General features: G+C 41.1%; 1 protein-coding gene across 3 annotated transcripts in view; it reads left to right on the top strand.

Annotated features, from left to right (window-relative positions):
- Window positions 1-20,891, top strand: part of gabra3 (gamma-aminobutyric acid type A receptor subunit alpha3) — a 104,619-nt gene that overhangs the window by 47,890 nt on the left and 35,838 nt on the right. For all 3 annotated transcript variants that reach the window (XM_034152348.1, XM_034152339.1, XM_034152333.1), the window contains exons 3-4: window positions 15,323-15,444; window positions 19,068-19,135. In XM_034152348.1, the coding sequence (XP_034008239.1) occupies window positions 15,323-15,444; window positions 19,068-19,135 (190 nt within the window). The remainder of the gene's footprint in view (window positions 1-15,322; window positions 15,445-19,067; window positions 19,136-20,891) is intronic.

The raw sequence follows: 20,891 nt of genomic DNA, 5'->3' as shown, positions 1-20,891 counted from the left end.
TATTATTCTCGTTTTGATCCGAAATCCTTTTTTTCCTTTGAAACTTGTCCGAATGAATAATTAGGATGTAAACAAAGGAGTCTAATCGAGGCGAGGGGGGGAGTGTGTGGGAGAGACTCCCTGTGGAGGGAACTTTGGGATCTGAGCCTTTACAAACCATTTACATGTACTATATAACTATAACACTATATAGTGTACTATTGTTCATTTTGAATGAAATAGAATACAATACATGTGTTCTGATTATATACAACACACTAGAAGAATGGTGAAGACCCCAAAAAGCATTATAGGGCCTCTTTATGCTACATTATATAGTAAAGATCCTTAGGCATACTAATGAAGAAGACATTGAAGACCAGGTATGAGCAGTGCTGCTGTTAGATTCCTGTGATTGCATTACTTCACAGTTCGTACTTGTACCTGAAGCTCCACCACCTTCCTCCGAGGTGTCACAGGTGGAGGTGCAATGTGTGCTGTTGTCATATCGGTGTCTTAACATGTTGCCTCGAGTCACAATGTGGGAAATGTAGATGCCAGGCTTTGAGAAGGAAGAAGATCCACTGGGATGAGATGATGCTTCTGCTTCTGCTGCTTCATTTGTGATTGATTGATTGATTTTACAATGCAAAAATGTACGCATACTTGACCTACTATGATGGTTCGTATTTTCATTATTAACTGAAATAATATGTTGACAACCACTTCTGATAACTGATTAATCTTGGGAATCAGTTCTCAAACAAAAAGGAAAGCGCTTAATAATATCAGTTTCTCGTCTCTAAGAATATGCCTTTTGATGTGTTATTGAACTGAATTGAATGTGGTATTGGCAGGCAATATGAGGATACTATTACATATGTTATCCCATCACAAATGTGTTAAGTGTTTGGCAAATGTTACATTATTGCCTTTTATAATTCCTGGATTGATATTGAGATTCCATTATGTTGAGTGTGTTCCACAACCTGAGAGCTGTGGTGGTGAGGCTGTGTGTGTGGAAGGTCATCTGAATGTCCTTCGTGTCCCAATGTGGCTGTCATGCTGAACAGACTGCTGTGAGGGACACGCTTTTACTGCAGAGGCTAATCTGGCAACACCTCAATAAATTAAGTTTTAGCACCTTTATATGGAATGTGTTCATGTAAATTTGCAAACATTTGCCATAAAAAGGCACATATTTCCCCTCACATCCATAAATACAAACACACTTCCATATATGTATTTATATTAGAGCACACCTGTCAGCAATTTGCACTAGTTCAATGGAAGCAGGAACATTTACATCTCCTTATTGGTTGTAAAAAGTCATTTCAGCTGGAGTCAGCAACCAAAGAGAGAAATCAAGTTAAGGATCATCACGATCAAAGATGAAGAGAGTGTGATACCGAGATGGAAAAATATGAAAGCATAACACTGCTGACAGCGCTGTGAGTGATCAGAATGAAGAGCTTTAATATCATCAGCCTCTTGTTTCACAAAACACCAAACGCCATGACACACGCAGCCAGATGGGCCATGCAGATGTTGGCAATAAAAACCCAGCAAGACCCTGCTGTGTGTGTCCTTTACCTGTGGCTTCAGGATCACTAAATCAAGGCACTTTAGGTAATATACACAGGAAATGTACGCTTTCTCCCTGGCTGGGGAATTACATGGAGTGCAGTCTGGCCTGTGTGGCCAGGATTTATGTGTAATTTCAGCACGGCCCTATTTGATGTATTGGATTCTGTTGGCACCCGCTCCACTAGCTGTAAGAACGCTATTCCTTGGAAATTGTAATGAGATTTTGAATTTAGAAAAGGGTCGAATGTCAGGCTAGCTCTAGAGTTGTATTTAATCTAGCTTTCCTTTGGCTTTATAGGAAATTATTTACCATATAAACTCATCTGGACCCGTCCTCTGCCATGAAAAATAACCATATCTTTTAAAGAGTCAGCCTTAAAGCGCTTCATGCTATGGAGCATGGGTACAGTTATAAATGATCTCTTCATTGCTGCTGATGCAGGTGATTGCGCTTTTGTAATCCCTGTAGATATCAGTGCGGCGTGTGACAGCGAGAGCGCGGCTTTCTTCTGAAAGCGCCTCGGAAAGTATAGGTTGGTGTCACAGTCGTGGATATCACACGTTTCAGATCATATATTTATGTTAGATAATGTCCTGCTGCTGTAGGGACGCCGTTGTACTATCCAGCGTATTTCATTGGCGTGCTGCTTTTTTATCTGTTTCCTCTTGCAAAACGTATGTCCTTTAATCACAGTTACATCATTTTTAAATAGGTTTGTTACTTTGTCAAATGTTTAATGAATTAGTTTGATTAAACCTTGCTGCTCATCTATTCATTGGGCCTGGACCTCATTTTCTCATTAGGTTGAAATAATTGTTTGCAATGCTATGATTGGAACACTGAACCTAGCCGACTTGCCTCTCATTATTTTTCAAATAACATTCCTCCAGGTTTTCATTTTGTATATACGCCGAGCCGTACAGATGATAGGTCAACATTAATTTGGCAGTCTGAACAGACACCGCTAAGACATTTCTTTGCCCTCCCACTGACCTTGGTTGTCATGGCAGTGAATTAAAGCTAGTTAAAAGATCAAGGACAACAACCGAGGCGAAAACTGTTGTCAAAAAAGACAGAGGCTGTTACAGCAGTGGATTGGGAAATTGAGACTGTGTGTGGGAGGAAAAAGACAGGGTGAATTGAATAAGAAAAGGATGCATTGCAGGAGTAATTACACAGCCGTGAAGTTAAAATAAAGACAAGAATATGAACTTCAAATTACTGTACATTTCAGTCATTACCAAATACATATATACGTAGGATTTATTGGTGTATGACAGACATGTGAGTGTTAACACTGGCAATATACTGGTATAGACTATACAAAATATAATGTTGGCAGCATGCAGTGCCTGTGCAAAACAACGCTTATTTGGATTGTCATAATGCTTGGCTTGGTATAATGCCGCTTGCAGCTTTCTAGAGAAATCGCTCAAACAAACACCTTCATTCTCGATGGGGTCGGCCAGTGATAGAAGAAGTGAAGAAAGAAACCAAACGTTCCATTTCGATATGAATTAACCAACAGGTACGTTTTAATGCACAAAGAACATACCAGTGATATGTAAAGCATATATGTAGTGCCTTCTGCTCGTCAGTGAGGATGTTAATGTAAAATATGATTATGATGAGACATGAGAGCCTATAACAATATCTCTAAGAAATGAAATGTGTAGGTTATACATAATGGGTATGAACTCAAGGGAAGTGTAACAGTTAGCAAGCTAAATGTTTTTTTTCTTAATAGTATGGAAAAAAGTAACGTTACACATTCACTGCTGCTCTGAGAGGAAGGTGCTCTATGGAATCAAGCCATGCAAAAAGTTCTGCAAATGTATGAACAGTTTGAGCCAGAGTGCTATTCAGGGCTCAGAGGGAATGTATGCCTATAGTTACAACACACCTTTTCGAGGGCACTCTCACCGGTGAAATACACATTTCTGTAACTGTACAAGACTGACTTCAATGTGGAGCTGAGACTGCAAAGAGCTTCAACAAATTACTGAGCCAACATCTACAAAGTCGCAGATGCATCTTTTTTCGTCCACATCATCAAGTACATGGCAGAACAGCAGTGTTGGACAATTTGTTGGTGGTAGCAGCTGGAGATTAACCTTTTCCAAATGATTTTATTTTCCTCCTCTTGTTCCACTGTCTGAACAGTGTGTCTTTTAAACACAGTCTCCAACTTTTGGCTTCTAACAGTGATCAATGGGCCAAGAAGTCCTAATTTGGCGTCCACCTCTTGCTTTAACTGGAAGTGTTAAACAGATGGTTCGGGAAGAATTAGCTGGCCATGGCTGTCGTTATTGCTGAACAATTGTTGAAAAAACCTTTTCCCTAGTGGAAATAGTTTTAGCACTCCTCTTCTCTGAGTAAGAAGGCCAATGCAAATCTCTTGGCACTGTCTGAGATGTGTAACGATGTGTTCCTTCAAATCAATACAATGGATAAAAGAAGTCGACACTCAAAACAAATGTTCCCAGTGGACACCTAACCTAACATCTCCTGAAAACACACATTACATTGGAGGTGGTTTGAGCATTGCTAAAAATGTCCCCCAGCTCCCTGTCGTAAGAAGTTTGCCAGGCATCGCCTACTGGGAAAAGGCCTGTGGGCCGACCCAGAACATGCTGCAGGGACTGGAGCCCAGCTGGCAGGAGAGAGCTGGGCCCTTAGGAAGAGCTGGAGGAAGTTACAGGGGAAGGATAATAATAACAATAATATTATTAAGATGCTTTTATTTATGACCCAGAGTGATTCATGTATACAGTAGTATAGGGGCATAAGTGCTTGAATCTAAAGTAAGGCAAATTGTGTATAACTACAAAAGTTAGTTAGTGAGTGGATATTGTGTGAACAGCTTGGAAATGTCATATTCAACATGACAAACTAAAACACACTGGCACTGTCAGGCATCATGAGACGCACCAAGTGCCAATAGACAAGTCCAGAGTAATTGTACACTATTACTACTTTAATCAAGTAGAGATATCTATTTGACCTCTGTGTTAGCTTAACACCATGTGTTGACAGACACTTTGTACATTTAAAGGCAATCTCCAGATATATGGCTTTATCGTTCTCGCCATTTACTTTAATTCGACTTGAGGATTGAGAACCTCAACAATTCATAGACACAGACGAAAGACAGTCACCGCTAAAGGTAAGGAGGATATCAGTCAAGCTTCCACACAGGCAGAGAAGAAGAGCTGTGAGCAAGCAAGTGCACACAAATGTTTAGTTTTAAGGGCAGCAAGGCTGGGGATAGGGCAATAGTGTGAAGGTGGCGCATCAACGTGCAACACCGGTGTCAGGCCACTCGAAATGTCCACATATTGCTGCTTTCAAAGTTTAATTTATTCAAACTTTGACCTTGGTTGCCACTGGCCTTTCGAAGTGATATATATGAGATAAAAGCTGTATATATAGACACTTTTTGTCTACCGCGCTATCTATTCCTGTGCCTCTATAGCAATTTGAATAGCTCTGAGTCTATATGTACTTTATGATGCATGCTATCGTCAAGATGCTAACATTTTTTATAATGACAAAATGAACGCCGTGATGCTAATTTTTACCATGTTCACCATCTTGGTTTAGCATGTTAGCATACCATAATTGGCTCAATAGCCCTAAATTTGTCACGACCTCGATACAAACTGATGAACCCAAATGCACGACCCAGAGACAAAGGGTGTTTCTCAATGTCGAGGAAGGCTGCTCCAGAGCCACTATTTCAAGCATACTACATCATCTAGTGCCGCCGAAGGACTGTTCCAATGTCCAGCATACTTGAAATCGCGCTCCATTTAAGGCAGGGCCTCGCATATGACGCACACCTGCACACCAGTTAGCCTGTTCCACAATTCTTCGTTTTCCGAGGCTAGGAAGGATTCTTGCCTCGCTTCTGAGGCAAGTGACTCGGAAGACATGTGCTACCAAGCAAGCGTCCTCGACATTGAGAAACACCCAAAGCCTTGAATGTAACAAAATGTATTTTTGATTCCAAAGATCAGGTAATCCCTCTTAACAGAGTAGGTACTGGAAATAACAAAAGGCGCTCACAAGGAAGAAAAAACTAAGCATAACAAAAAGAGAACTTAAGAAAAACTTAAGCCTACAAAATTAACAACAAAACCAAACCTGACATGAGTGAAAGCGATCCTTTCTGAGCTGAGGCATGGCACGACCATTCGGGGAAACAAACAAGACGAACTGACACAGGACAGGGGAGAGACAGGACTATTTAAACATGAGGTGAGTGGGAACAGGTGGAGACAATCAGGGCAGACACTGATGATGGCGACACACAAGGGGAGGAAGAAACAGGGCCTGAAATGAAAGACAAGAGGTAAGTAGAAAATAAAACAGGAAATGACAGACAAAATACATAAACATAACTAACACATTTGACGAGACACAACAAAATTCAAAGTATAGCTGAGGTTGATGGGAATGTTACATATATAGTGCAGGCAATTCATCGTAGTATGTGTTTTAAACTGATGATGGTTTAAGATTAAAAAGTGAAGGGATCATGAAGCTGATTAGAAGTAATCCTGTATGGAACATGATCCATACTGTGTATATACATTCATCAAAGACATCCCATTCTTCTGTAGTTAAGATAGACGATTACAACTGCACTGATTATCTACATTTGCAAGAGCTTGTTCAAGTGCTTTCCCATATATTACATAAGTTCCAGCTTTTACAAATCCTCCGAAAAGAGAAAAGTTATTTTTGAAGCTTCTCTCAAATCCTGGAACCAAAGTGGATGAAAGTAGTAACATGAGCAAGTTTGTCCTAGATGAACAAATATAGATGTGACAGTTGTCCCTAGAGTAAGCCAAAGCTACTGTACGTTAGCAGCTATCACATCCCCCCTCAGTTTCTCCCTGGTGCACATTATCTGCACAAAACAGGCACGTGGAACTGGCTAAAGTGAGAAGCAAACAAAGAAGAATCAGTCATATTGTGAAGGCTTTGAATGTTACAAGGCATCCACTGGTAAGAGACAATATGCTGCATAATGCGCCGCTGCATAACATTATCAATATATTGTTGGTAGACTAGGAGAGATAATGAGTGGGAGGACCTGGTGAGGAAGATTAGTTGTGTTGTAAAGGTTAGCTCCTGCATGAATTTAAGCTCTGAATTTACTATTTATTCATCAAGAATGTGCCAATTAGAACCCCCCTCCCCTGTGCCTTTTCCCTCATTGTGAGATTTACATGACAGGAAGACTAAATTAAATATTTGTTGCGACACATATAATAAATAAACCAGTGCCCCTTAAAACCACAGTCAAGAAAAAAGTCATCAGCTTCCAATATATCTTCTTCACGAAGCTCCTAGCAGCCTCACTAATCCCTTCCTTTCGATTTCGGTCGCCCCCGGCGCGCAGCAGGAAGACAGTTCAGCGAGTGCGCCGTCTGGGCACTTTAGTGGTGGATGGATATCAGGATTCTTATCAGTCATCCACGGCTCACACATCGCTCCAGAGGGGGTGACGCACATTCAGAGAGATGATGTGGTTAGGGGGGAGGATGCCAAGGCATTTCAGGGGGTGCCCACTTTGAATTCAAGATGCATTAAGCAGACAAATGTTTGTTGGGCTGCGAGTGAATCAGAGTTAGTTTATCCCTCAGAGTTCAACAATATTCATCTTTCAAAGCTAAACTTAAAGGTGGGGTAGGTAATTTTGGAGAAACCAGCTCGAGTGCGTAGACTTTGAAAATACACAACCGGAGAAAATCTGCCACTTCCTTATAGAGCCCCTCCTCCAACACACACGAACGCGCACATGACCAGTGAGGGCACGAGATAAGTTTGTGCACAGATGGAAGGCTGACAGGCAGGTAGGCCATCCAGTTATTTTAGCCAGGCCGGCTAAAATGATTGGTCGTACTTTTTACAGTATTACGGCTTCCACAGATGACATTTTTTAATGGATTTTTTGTCAAAGCACTTAAGATATTCATTGCTATCGGGATGTTAAGAGCATTCCATGGAATACAACAAAAAGTGTATCTCGAGCCGGTTTCTCAAACTTACCTACCCCACCTTTAAGAAGTCCTACATTTATTAAGAATTGCACTTCAATAAGCATGTCAAAATTAAGCTTTGTACAGATAAGGAGTGAAAAAGTAAGCTGTTATATTAACAATAATCGAAATCACCAGAATCTCCAAACCAACTGTCAGTGAGTGTGTTATGATATGTATGCTTGCTGCTAATGAATTCCAATATAACATGTTTAAATATCTGTTTTTTTCCTGATGGTATGACTAGGTGGCTAAAGTTTTTGCTAGTCACTATTTATAAATAAAGATGCTAAGTGGGTCTGACAGGTTTGTAAATCTGTTGAGAAAGTCACGAAGTTAGCGGTAGATCAAGAAATCCGATATTCGAGACTGGTTGCCGATTGACCGGTGCATCTCTTGTTTCTTCACACAGAGCTTAAGTTATTTTCAACAAAGCCTTATCTTGTTTGGCCATGTAGGTCAAAGCTTATGGTATCCTTCCACCTCCTGGCAAAAATCCAACCAATAAACCAATTGCTATCCTATCAACTAAAACTGCCTAAGCCCATTAGCTACCACTGAAGATTGCTTTCTCAATGTCCCATTCACCGCCCCGACATCCTCCTTTAAATGGGAATGCATCACATTAAGGAGGTAATACCATTTCAGAGGACCTTGAAGGTGGTTGTAGCCATGCTGCCTACGTGACAGAGGAACAGTGCGTTCGCCAACCACGGTTTATGACTCTGGTTTTAATTGGTCGAGTTCTCTGCTGGCCTCTCTTGATGTCCCCTCAGTGCTCTTTTCTTTAGCAGATAATGAAATGTGTGCCAAGTCGTGTGTATAGAGGATGTAGTTTCAGTCTGCTGAAAATATTCGCCATCAGAAGCTGTAGGATAAAATATCTGGCCAGAGAAGTCAAATCAGTCCCTGAACTTGGGACATTACACCTCCTCACTAATCTAGCTGCCATCACTGTCAGCTATTGAAGCACCTTCACCCCCACCCTAACAGCTCTGGTTACTGCTCACTTTGCTCCCCACTCACTCAACACCTCCTCAACACCTCCTGGCTGGCAGCAGTTACCCTCATGACCTGAGAGACCACCTCTACAGAACATCTCCCCTGGCCGGGCCTGCCTCACCTGTCAGACTGGTTTAGTGCACTGACCTTGGATCAGATCCATGCTATTCACTCTGCTCAGCCCACACACATAAGTGCCTGTCTTCCTACAAAGTCGGGAAATTCTATGAAGATACAATGCGTATTATAATGATATGCTGATGGCCAGAAGTAGCACTCATTCAAATTTACAAAAGAAAACACTTAAAATGACCTTGTTTCAAAAGAAAAAGATTCCATGTTTGAAAAGGAACTGCTTGAAAAGCCTTTATAGCCTGCTACACAACTACATACTCAATGGAAATAATATTTATGGACAAAGAGCTATGTTGTCCCCGTGTCTTTTCTTGTTTGCAGACAATAGCTGCTTCTCAGAATTTGTAGATGGTAACTGTTGTCAACTGCAAATCAGCCACGTAACATTGAGCTAGCGCAACATTGATGCTACACAACAGGTAAACATCTGCCATATAGTCAGGGCGAATGTCATCATAAATTGACGATTGCAGATTGCAGCCAGCAAGTTTAACGTATTCCGATGTTTTTTGACGTTGTTACTCACCAACCCCAGTCAGTCAGCAACTTTACAAAACAGGACTGCCACAAACCGGCCACTCTATGATCCGCAACATCTTCAACATTAATGAATACCATTACGGCAAAAGCAGACTCGCGCGACATGAAAGGGTGGACATTTATTCAGAGACTATGTTGGTACATGCTACGATTTTTCAGACCATGTAAACTTGTGTGCACTAATAAGCATTGCACATTTCCATAGGATATAGATATAGATAGAGTGCCATTGATATCAGCAGAACATTGCAAATCTGATGCGGGAACGACTTCTAGAGAACACGGCCAATTAAGAAACTATATTTACTGAGAAACACTTCAATTCTGATTGAATAAACTTCCCGTGAAATTATATTTGCACACACAGTAAACATTTATTTAAACTTTCCATACATATCTTATCCTAATTTCCCCTGTGTAGTGATCATCTGACAATCAAATCTGAATATACTGGCTTTTAGGTTTATTACTGCTTTACACTGCTACCATAAATGTGAATGTGTTCATTATAATCCAAAAATGAAGCAAGTCACGTACTCATGACTCAAAGTTTTTCATGTCAGGCTTCTAAGTATATCAAATTGAAAGTTTTAAAATAACATTAAAACATGTGTCGTTTCCTGAAGTCAAACCTGCCTCCGGTCAACATTGTGCACTTTTCACTGCTCCATTTACTCTGAGGTGTTGGTGGATGAGGCGGTGATTTTCCTGTCACAAATTGTGGAGCATGACTTGTAATTTTGGTACCTTTAAATGTCAAACTCCTGCAACACCGTCTACAAAAAGATACAAATGTGTGAAAAACGTCTACACAAGTTGGTTTCCTGCCTGTAGCAACGAGTGACCTGTGCCAATCAGCCAATCAGCAGTCACTTGGGTGCAGTTGTGGAGCAAAGAGAACCATAATTAACAATTAAACTACATGACAGATTTACTCAGATGCGTCTTGGGGCCTTTTGGCAACACAGTTTTTCAGGCTTGCCTCACACAGCATTTGTTATCTCATGATCAAATACAACCAGTTTATATTTCACTGTCAAACTTTTCAATTTCACAGCGATCGCACAGAATAATGCAATCAGACAGCATGGTAGTTATTAATAATTAACATTATTTACCCATGACCAATCTGAATAATTTATGAAGGTGGGATAAGTAGAATTCAGCATCGCATTGAATTGAGATTTGATATACACAATTGTTTGTCTTTAGATCTCCAATGTTTACATCTACACTACCTTTACGTTGCTCCTTTTGCAACTTTTCCCTCAGACAAACATTTAACAATGATGCAGAGTTTGTTCTTTTCAGTCTATTTTTGTGTAAATAGTTCAGGAATATAATGACTGTTCTGCCCTTTCTTCTCTTATCAGGCAGTATTAAAACATGTGTGGATAATGAAGAGGACTAAGGAAGTAAAACAAGCGGCTGGCATGATAATGAAACCTGTGTGTTTTAACAAAAATGATGTTGAATTCAGATGGAATGTCCCATTTTTTGCCCTCATCAGGGAATTTAAACAGCTGGCCGATACTGGAAGACATAGGCACATGTTTATGTGTGTCAGAGAGTGTGTGTGTGTGCTTCAGTAATGCACACAGACACAAGTACTTTGTTTTTCAGAAGTGGATATTTTAGTGTGCAGCAGACATTGTTAGAATGGGTTTCAAGGGACTAAAGATTTCTCATTAATTTTTGAGTTTCCTCTTGTGCCATCTGAGGGGCCACAAAGGCTTTTTGTTTGATATATGATTCATGCAAAGTGAGACATTAGTGCAGTTTAACTCGTCCTAGCCATTTCTGAAGCTTTTTGTGTATTCTGTGTCAAACATACATATCTGTCACCTTTTTTATTTGTTAAGAAAAAGCCAATACAAATGTATATCTCTCACAAATTATGAGTACACTGTCTATTCTGACATATTTTCGGCAGAGCTTAATAATACTCTACGGTACAATTTGACACCCAGAATACATCAAACTGTGCCTGGCTTGATGAGGTGAAAATCGTGAGCTTGCTGTAAAAAGCCTTAGTCTCAGTGGAGATATTGAGCCTCAAATATCTGACATCATCTGACAAATCGTTAGTACTTCCTTCTTAAAGTTATAATCCCTAAGACTGCAGCACTAGCTGAACTTGGTGTTACTGTGGTGTTACTGTGGTAACACCAAGTGGGGTCTGATATTACACTCCTTGCAGCTACTTTGTAATAAAAATACAACAGAAGAGCGGCTGATATCTGTTTACTGTGCAACCAAACAATGTTTAAAATGGAGGTTTTTACACAACAGCTGGACATGGTAAGGTTTTTGTTTGCTGAGAAATTAAAAGGGTGCAGCCTGTTGCATCTTTCTCGTGTATCCTGTTGCTGCTTTACAATAACAGTAAGACTGTCCTTCACATGTTAATCTAAAGCAGCCGCAAAGACTATACAGTATGTAGTATGATTTTCTCAAATGTACAACACAAATGTAATACAGCTCCTTGACTTGGAAAGCGAACGGTGAGACTGTTATCAATAAGATATTATTTGGATTACATGCATGACTTTTACTGTGAATCCATCGAGGGGACTTTTAAAATGAAAAGTTTTTAATTGCGTGTTAATTACACTCAATGGCCACTTAATTAGGTACACCGGTTTAACTGCTTGTTAACGCAAATATCTAATCAGCCAATCTCATGGCAGCAACTCAATGCATTTAGGCGTGTAGACATGTTCAAGATGACCTGATGAAGTTCAAACAGAGCATCAGAATGGAGAACAAAGTTGATTTGAGTGACTTTGGACGTGGCATGGTTGTTGGTGCGAGACGAGCTGGTCTGAATATTTCAGAAACTGCTGATCTGCTGGTATTTTCACGCACAACCATCTCTAGGGTTTACAGAGAATGGTCCGAAAAAGGGAAAATATCCAGTGAGCGGCAGTTCTCTGGGCAAAAGGCCTTGTTGATGCCAGAGGTCAGAGGAGAATGGCCAGACTGGTTCAAGATGATAGAAAGGCAAAAGTAACTCAAATAACCACAGTAACAACCAAGGTATGCAAAAGACCATCTCTGAACGTACAACACGTGGAACCTTGGGGCAGATGGGCTACAGCAGCAGAAGACCACACAGGGTGCCACTCCTGTCAGTTAAGAATAGGAAACTGAGGCTACAATTTGCATGGCCTCATCCAAATTGGACAATAGAAGACTGGAAAAATGTTGCCTGGTCTGATGAGTCTTGATTTCTGCAGCGACATTCGGACGGGAGGGTCAGAATTAGGCGTAAACAACATGAAAGCATGGATCCATCCTGCCTTATATCAACGGTTCAGGCTGGGGGTGGTGGTGTAATGTTGTGTGGGATATTTTCTTGGCATACTTTGGGCCCCTTAGTACCAATTGAGCATTGTTTAAACGCCACAACCAACCTGAGTATTGTTGCTGACCATGTCCATCCCCTTATGATCACAGTGCACCAATCTTCTGATGGCTACTTCCAGAAGGATAACGCACCAAGTCACAAAGCTCAAATCATCTTGAACTGGTATATTAAACATGACAATGAGTTATTGTACTCAAATGGCCTCCACAGTCACCAGATCTCAATCCTTTAGAGTGCCTTTGGGATGCTTGGGAACAAGCGATTGGCATCATGGACGTGCAGCCGACAAATCTGCAGCAACTGTGTGATGCTGTCATGTCAATATGGACCAAAATCTCTGAGGAATGTTTCCAGCATCTTTTTGATTCTATGGCACAAAGAATTAGGGGCAGTTCTGAAGGCAAAAGGGGGGTCGAACCGCCGTTGTTATTTCCTTGATGCGGTTGGCATGGGTAGCAGCTTTTCAATTAGTCATAATGCACATTGTTTACATATTACCACAAGAGGAAATTCACACAGTATTTCAAGATTGATACACAGGTTTTAGGTGCAGTTCATTGGTCACAGAATGAGAGAAGATGTAATAGTTCTTATTGCAGTGGGGAAAAAAATCAATGCTTTGGTGTTTTTTGACAGCGAGTTTGTAATAAAAGGGATTCAACTGATGGTAGGGGTAATTATATTGAATGATGTATTGAGTATGCGCGGCAGACTGTGCTGTAACTGTTATGGATGAGGTGCTCTCGATGATGGTAAAACTGAAAGAAGAGTATTTTTTTACTTTACGTTTATGTATTAAATAGGTAAAACAGTGTTTGTTGGGCTTTTATAGTGTTGGGTGTGTAATGATGTTACATGCGAGGCTGTTGTCGATATCTATGCCATCAATTTGAATAAGTCAGTGATGGTTATGGGTTCTCCTGAGACATGTAAAGGGGCTTTGGGGAGGGGGCCGAGCATGAAATCTATAATGAGTCCTTGTGTTTTTGATGTGTCGAGCTGGAGGTTGTGATGAAGGCACCAAGTGGCTGTTTAGACTACCTGCTCACGCTACTGGTCTTGGTTGTTGTTGGTTTTGAGACCAATTATGGTTGTGTGGTGCATATTTAAGAATGGGGCTTAGCTACAGTATGAAGTGGTTTGTGTAAGGGTAGAAGATGAAACCCTTGGGGGCCGCCTGTGCTGTGGCTCAGTGGTAGAGATGAAAGGCAATTTATCTTAAGCCTCTATATTCTCCTCCACAGAAAGCTCCTGGCGCAGTGACATATGCAGGGGTCAATATTCATGTCCAATAAAGACCGCTGCATATGCCACTGGATCAATAAAAACGTACCTATCTGTTTTTAGACTTCATAAATCTTCATGTCCTGATGTGTTGAACTGTACTACATGGGCTGCGTTACAATGTAAGGGAAATGGATATGTTGGTATTGCCCACATATACCTGTGTAATAGCCACTTAGCTACACTGAAGCCATTTGCCAAAATGGCTGAAATTGATGTTTGCTTTTCAGAGTATGCATAAGTGTCATTTTGAACCCATAAACACCCCAACGTGATGATGATAAGTACAATATCATACATTTTAAGTAGTGACCTGAGGTTGTGGTTGTAGCTCAGATGGACTGTTATGTCTAGTTGGTATTATAGGAGAGATTAAGCCACAGAAAGCCATTTGAAGAGGCCTAGTAAAGACAGATTTGCTGTTGCGAGTGCAGGCCTACTTAAGAGCAACAATCAGGGAGAATTCGGGTCACTCTTCAAGCACATCATTCCTTAAAGCTTCCTCTTTGCCGAGCAGCCCAGTTCTGTGTCTGAGGACACGGACTGCTTGTTGATGGGGATTACTTGGATATTATAGGTCAGCTCCTCGGGGGATTTAAGTTTAATTAAAGAAGCTACTCATTAACTCATCAGTGTTCCACCTACAGTATAGTGGCCTTTTCATCTCACCACATTATTGTTCTGCTGGGGATTGTGGGCCATGTAAATTAATAACTAGTGGCTGATAGCATATGATGAATCTTCTAACAAAATGCTCCTTCTTGGGGAAGAATTCATTATCATAAATGTACTGTTTTTTTTTCTAAATACGCGAGTTCCACTGTGTAAAGAAGAAATGAAAAGAACAAACACAACCAGTAGTTGTTTTCCAAATAATAATTCAAACCTGAGGCGCATCACTTGCATGAGATTGAAATACTTGATATATATATACAAAAAAAAGGAAGGTGTAATAAGACTACATTAGAAGTTCTAAAATGGAATAGCTTATGTTTACAGTTTTGGATAATGTTGAATGTATATTGTATCAAAATGTGTTCATATTTCCAAAGAAAAATACATTTTGGATCATGGTCTGTATGATAATTGTACTCATCTTTATTATACTGACAGTTGGTATACTGTATGTTGTGTTTTAATAAATAAATCATTGATATATCTTTTTGTTTGACATTTAGACCTGTGTGTTTACTGTTAGAATGTAGATCCATTGTTTAAAGGCTGATACAAATAAACAGCAGAGACACTGAATGTTTGCAATTTCCCCGGTGCTCCAGTGGAACAATATATCCGTTTTTATATTAAAGTTTTTATTACACTTTATATGATTTCCATCTTTTCACTCCACCCTTCTGTCTCCTTTGTTTCCCACAGGGCAGTGGTTGGGCACAGAGAGCCATTGCCTGATGATAGTAAAGACAATATCACCATTTTCACCCGGATCCTAGATCGGCTGTTGGATGGATACGACAACAGGCTACGTCCAGGGCTGGGAGGTGAGCAACACTACAGGATGGATAAATCACACACTGCGTCACTGTTTTAGCTCTTGGAAAAAAGAAAATGGATGATTGGGGAGGACACATGAAATTGTGCATCTCTCACTACAAGTCATATACACTTTGATCTTTGATAAACGCTGCTGCAAACAGACCTGTCAGTGCACTTTGTGCAGAACATGTTTGGCCTTAGTTGGGAGTCTTTGTTTAATCATGCCCGAATGGCAAATAAGCACATGTCAGTGGAAATCCCTCTAATTGATGCCATTTCATCCATTGCACCCCCAGGATAACGAACTGCATAGTAGTTAGTCCACATGCTCAAGCAGGCTTTGCCATTTTTCAGCCAGCCAGCTGGAATGGTCATTTCTGCTCTGCTGCTTAATGCTGGCGCCACGAGCGAGGCTATCAGGCTGCGGAGCCACCAGGCTGGATGACCCGGACTCCATGACAGCAACCGCAGAGAGGAACCAGGCACAAGACGTTAATGTCAGACTCTGCCTCTGTGCCGAGGTTCACTTCTCCAAGGGCCAGGAGCTGCTGAAGCCTGGGCCATTCAGGGCTTTCAGTCATGAATGTTTCCCTTTGTAGAGCAGCGGCTGAATGTACAGGCCTGAAACATAGCAGGCTTCCATCCAGACCCCAGAGACTTACAAAGGCCAGTGGAAACACAGGAGCAACCATAATAAGAGAGAGGCTTGCATTATGTGTCTTTTTATTTCCAGGAGATTCTCATTGAGCCACTAACACTGGTACGAGAGGACTGAAATAATTCAGCTTGGTTGAAATATGACACTTTATTCATTGCACAGCAGAGCATTTGAGATTCAATTATGATTAGACGTGTTTACTTTAATTTATGTTACACGCTGAGGTAAATGGTAAATGGACTGTACTTATATAGCGCTTTACGACCCCTCAAAGCGCTTTACATGCTACATGTCATTCACCCATTCATACAGAGCAGTGTACCTTACTCTAGGAACTAACATTCACACACATTCACACACCATCGGGAGCAACTCAGGGTTAAGTATCTTGCCCAAGGATACATCGACATGTTGACTGCATGGGCTGGGATCGAACCCACAACCTTCGACGACCGCACTCCCTCGCAGCCACAGTCGCGGTCAGCTAAGACTTATATAAGCAGGTGTTTTATGGTATATGTTTGTTTGTGTGTTTTCATGCTGTGTGTTTTTATTCCTTTTATTATTAACTGTGAAGCTCTTCGGATGCTGCTGTTTCTGTAAAGTTCTATATAAATAATGTTTATTGTTATTATTGCGCATACCAACAAACTGTGGGGTCTGTATAATGGAAGCAATACTTTAAAAAAATGTGGCAGTTCTAGTCTAACTCTAGTTGATATAACATGAGCCTAACCCTGGAGTAGCAGGACAGCATGATCGCATTTCAGTTGCAAATGGATCTATTCAAATCAGAAATCCTTCCTTTGTTTCAAAGTAGGGACATTTACATCGTTACAACAGCAAAGGGACCATGTAGATTAAAGATGGAAATACAATGAGCAAGGTCACATTAAGAGACAAACAAATACTTTTTCTCATTGACTTACATTGGGAAACGGATGTCTGTAAATCAGTATGTAATCAATTATATATTGATTATTTTTCTTATTTAAATCATTAGGTCCAAAAAGTTGTAAAATGCTAAAAAAGCCAGAGTTTGTTTCTCTCTTCATTTAATCGACTTAACCGAGACAGACATGTCGTTGATGTGACAGAGACGATCAGAGGCGGGGCTTAACGAAAATGCAAGTGCGCAAGCTTTATGGGCCCGGATAATTTGGTTACTTTTTATACTCGAGAGTCAGGTCATGTTGCCTTCAAACACCACTAAGCAACTTTCAATGGAATCAACCAGGCCCGCCTTCAACGCTGTATTCAGCTCCCTTTATACATCCACGGTCCATCTGCTTAAAGACACAAGTTGATTGCCTCCTAAGAAGGGCCGAAACACTCAGTCAAATCCAACAGCTTCTACACATCCATGGATAAGGCTACCAATCTTCCTCCTGTTGGCCACACACCTGCTCCACCAACCACATTCCCAGTGAGAAACAGTCATGTGGGACCAATCTCAGACCAACACACTGGATAGAAAGCTGGAGCAAAAAGTCCCATTTAAATTCATTTTCAGCAGCATCTATTCGCTCTGCCCCATGCTCTGGTGCATTGTTGTAAACAGAAACAGGGGCATCTCATTCTGCCTCCCCGGCCATGCAAACTGCTGACTGGGTGTTGTGATAATCACACATTTGTGAGAGCTATTTGTGTCACAGCAATGATTAATGTGGATGTGGATCTTGTCTCTCAAGGGGGCCCTTTGCCAGAGGATTGGAGACTTCACCTGTGGGTGGTCAGTTAGATCTGGGACACAGTTAGAGTCGAGGATCCAATCACTTTTGGAGAAAGGCCTCATCACTCTGTAGTTGTTGCACCACTGGGAGCAGCCATTTGTCTCACAAATGGCCCAAAAGGCTGCTTCACACATTGGCCCTAAGAAGCTGAATCAGCGCCCACTGAAGAGGGCACATTTTGATCTGTCACGGCTTTCATTTTGTGCCCTCCTACATGCAATATTCAAATCAATTGTGAAGTATTTGGAAACAATTATTCCAGAGCTCATTATTATCATATTAAAAAGTCCTGACTAATTTACTGTATAATGATCAATTGGGTCATCGTTACAGTATCAAGAATAGTTAATAAGTCATCGTGACGGAACAAAAGCAGTCGTTATGTAACGCAACGAAACATGTAATTATGATTAAAGAACTACACTGGCCCTATAGGAATATACAGAGCAGACAAGCCTGGTAACAGTCATGCCGGATTCATACTACAATAGACTAAAGAGATTATAATGTGTGCATAAAATGGTGTAATAGCAGCAAAGTGTGCCCATTATGTGAATTAAAGAACACACACACAGGCTCATATTTAACGCTGACTGCTGCATATTACTCCCGAGCCAGTAGGCCCGTAGGGATTGTTAAATGTTTTTGGGGCAGGCTAACTAAAATGATTTTTGGGTCAAAAGGGATGTTTTCTCTCCAAAGATGCACACTTGGGCCTGCCAAGAGCACATTTTATGCTGTATTGGACAAAGCTAGTTTGAGCCAGACAAATGGTAGTTTTACTAATTTGCTTTCAAAAGCATCTGTGTAGCTGCTCAAAGCACCATTTTACCCCGAGATTGAAGCTGAAGTTCCTTGTTGGAATACTTGGGATTATTATTACCAATGCTGTCTGGCAATGCTTGTACATTTTAAGGAGATTTCGAATGTTCTTGGTCCGGCATTACGTTCTAAAACCTGCGATCTGTGACATGGTTTTGACGAGATGATACAAAGAAGAATCAGGTATTAAGCCGTCCACAATTTCTCCACCGAGCGTGCATAAATCTACCATGAAGTGTTCCTCTAACCCTTGATTTCGGTGGAGTTTTTGTGAAGCGGCTTAGTTAAATGCCAACAGGCAGACTTTACCGTCATGTACACAAACAATCAGCTTAACAGACGGAGCTGCAACAAAGCTTTTTGTACACACACTTCACTGTAATGTTTCCCTGGTCCTTGTTGTCTGTTCCCTCAGAGAGTGTGACAGAAGTGAGGACAAACATCTACGTGACCAGTTTTGGGCCGGTGTCGGATACAGACATGGTGAGTCTGTCTTTCTTCTCTTTTCTTCTCCTCACTTTATGACTCATCACATCTAAGCAGGTTATTACTGTTTACGTTACTTGTGATTGTTTAACTTTGACTCAAGTACTTGGAGAGCATTTGTCATTGAGTAGCTTCCTTCGCAGAATAATAGAATTTAATTTCTGCGAGGCTTGCACACATATAAATGAAAATGTTTTGCTGTGTCCATGCATTGTTTTCCCCACTTAAATATTTAGTGACGATTCATTTTCATTGCATACATTCAGTATTTTAGCAACCTTTCATTCAAGACTGAAAAGAAAGCACTTTTTTTACATTTCAGTCGGATTTACTCTACTTGGTGTGGCAAATAATGAAAACAACAAAACAAAAACACTTTTTTCAACAATATTTCTGATTCAAAAGATCAAGTAATGTATCCAAAAAAACAACCAAAGCAAAGTCTTCCACAATCTCACAGCTATTTTAATGCAATATTCCTGATCTAGAGAGTGTTTACCCTAGCGATATATTTTCTATACATGTTTATCTAATGGCACATGTTCCTCTACTGTCAAGCATGCAACCAATCCCTTCTGGGAAAAAGTTGTTTTAAGTGCACATTAATGTGGCAATATTGCTGTTTGATAATGGACAATATTTACCCCAACAACAATTGTATTGAGTTATATAGTCAAATACAAAAATCAATACTAATGTGATTCGCAGCCGTTTGTCTTGCCGCATTTAGCAAATGTTGATTTCCGTACTCGGATAAAAAATTACTTTAGGAAAATAATCAACTTTAGTGCAGTTGTACCAGCGGGGACATTTATGTAATTACATTGTATTACATAGCTATGTTGTTTGTAGTCAAAGTGCTTCCTTTTTTTAAAAATGTCTATTCTGGAGAAATTCCATTGAGCCCCTGATGGCCTGCTATGAACAACAGATGCTGGAGATGGCTCTGGCTTTGTCTTGGGACCTTATGCGGGGTTTGACATGTTTGATCATGCGGCTCTAATTGACTGCCCAGAGCAACGGGTTGTTTCTGTGGCTCAGCACTGAGTTGGCTCGACAGCCTGTGTGACGTGGAAAGATTAGTGGGTCTTGTAGAACTTTGAGTATTTTGGTCTCACCAGGGGGCTATTGTCACGTCTGTACACATAATCTTCTGAAAAAGGCTATTTCTGTTACATTAAGTCCAATTCGTGTTTTATTAGGCTATTGTTTTGATTTAAGGCAGCGTTTCTCAAAGTGTGGCGCGTGCCCCACTGAGGCGCAGAGATGTGATAGGTGGGTCGCGAATGGACGCGATGAATGGGAGATTATTTTATTTTATTTATTTTTGGACCTCAGGCCGGAATCGAACCTGGGTCCTCGCGGGCGGTAGTGGACTGTTACAGCCGGAGACTCGCAACGGCGGTGGACTTTCACAGCGCCGCTGCAACGGACCCGCCGGAGCCGCCGGAGCCTCGCAACGGCGGGTGTTTGCGGCGGCGGATGCGATACCGGCGCTGTGAAAGTCCACGGCCCACCTATGCCAGAGCCAGCGGCCCACCGAAGGCAGCAGCCCACCAACGGCAGTGGCCCACCGGGAAAAGTCCAGAATCTCCCGATGGCCAATCCGAGCCTGCTCACACACACACAACTGAAACCAAAATCATTTACAGACATAGGCCTATGTAAACATCTCTCATACACACATGTGAAACGCTCACACACACACACACACACACACACACACACACACACACACACACACACACACACA

This window comes from Trematomus bernacchii, unplaced genomic scaffold (assembly GCF_902827165.1).
Source record: "Trematomus bernacchii unplaced genomic scaffold, fTreBer1.1, whole genome shotgun sequence".
NCBI lineage: Eukaryota > Metazoa > Chordata > Actinopteri > Perciformes > Nototheniidae > Trematomus > Trematomus bernacchii.
This window is presented reverse-complemented; position numbering and strand designations above follow the sequence as displayed.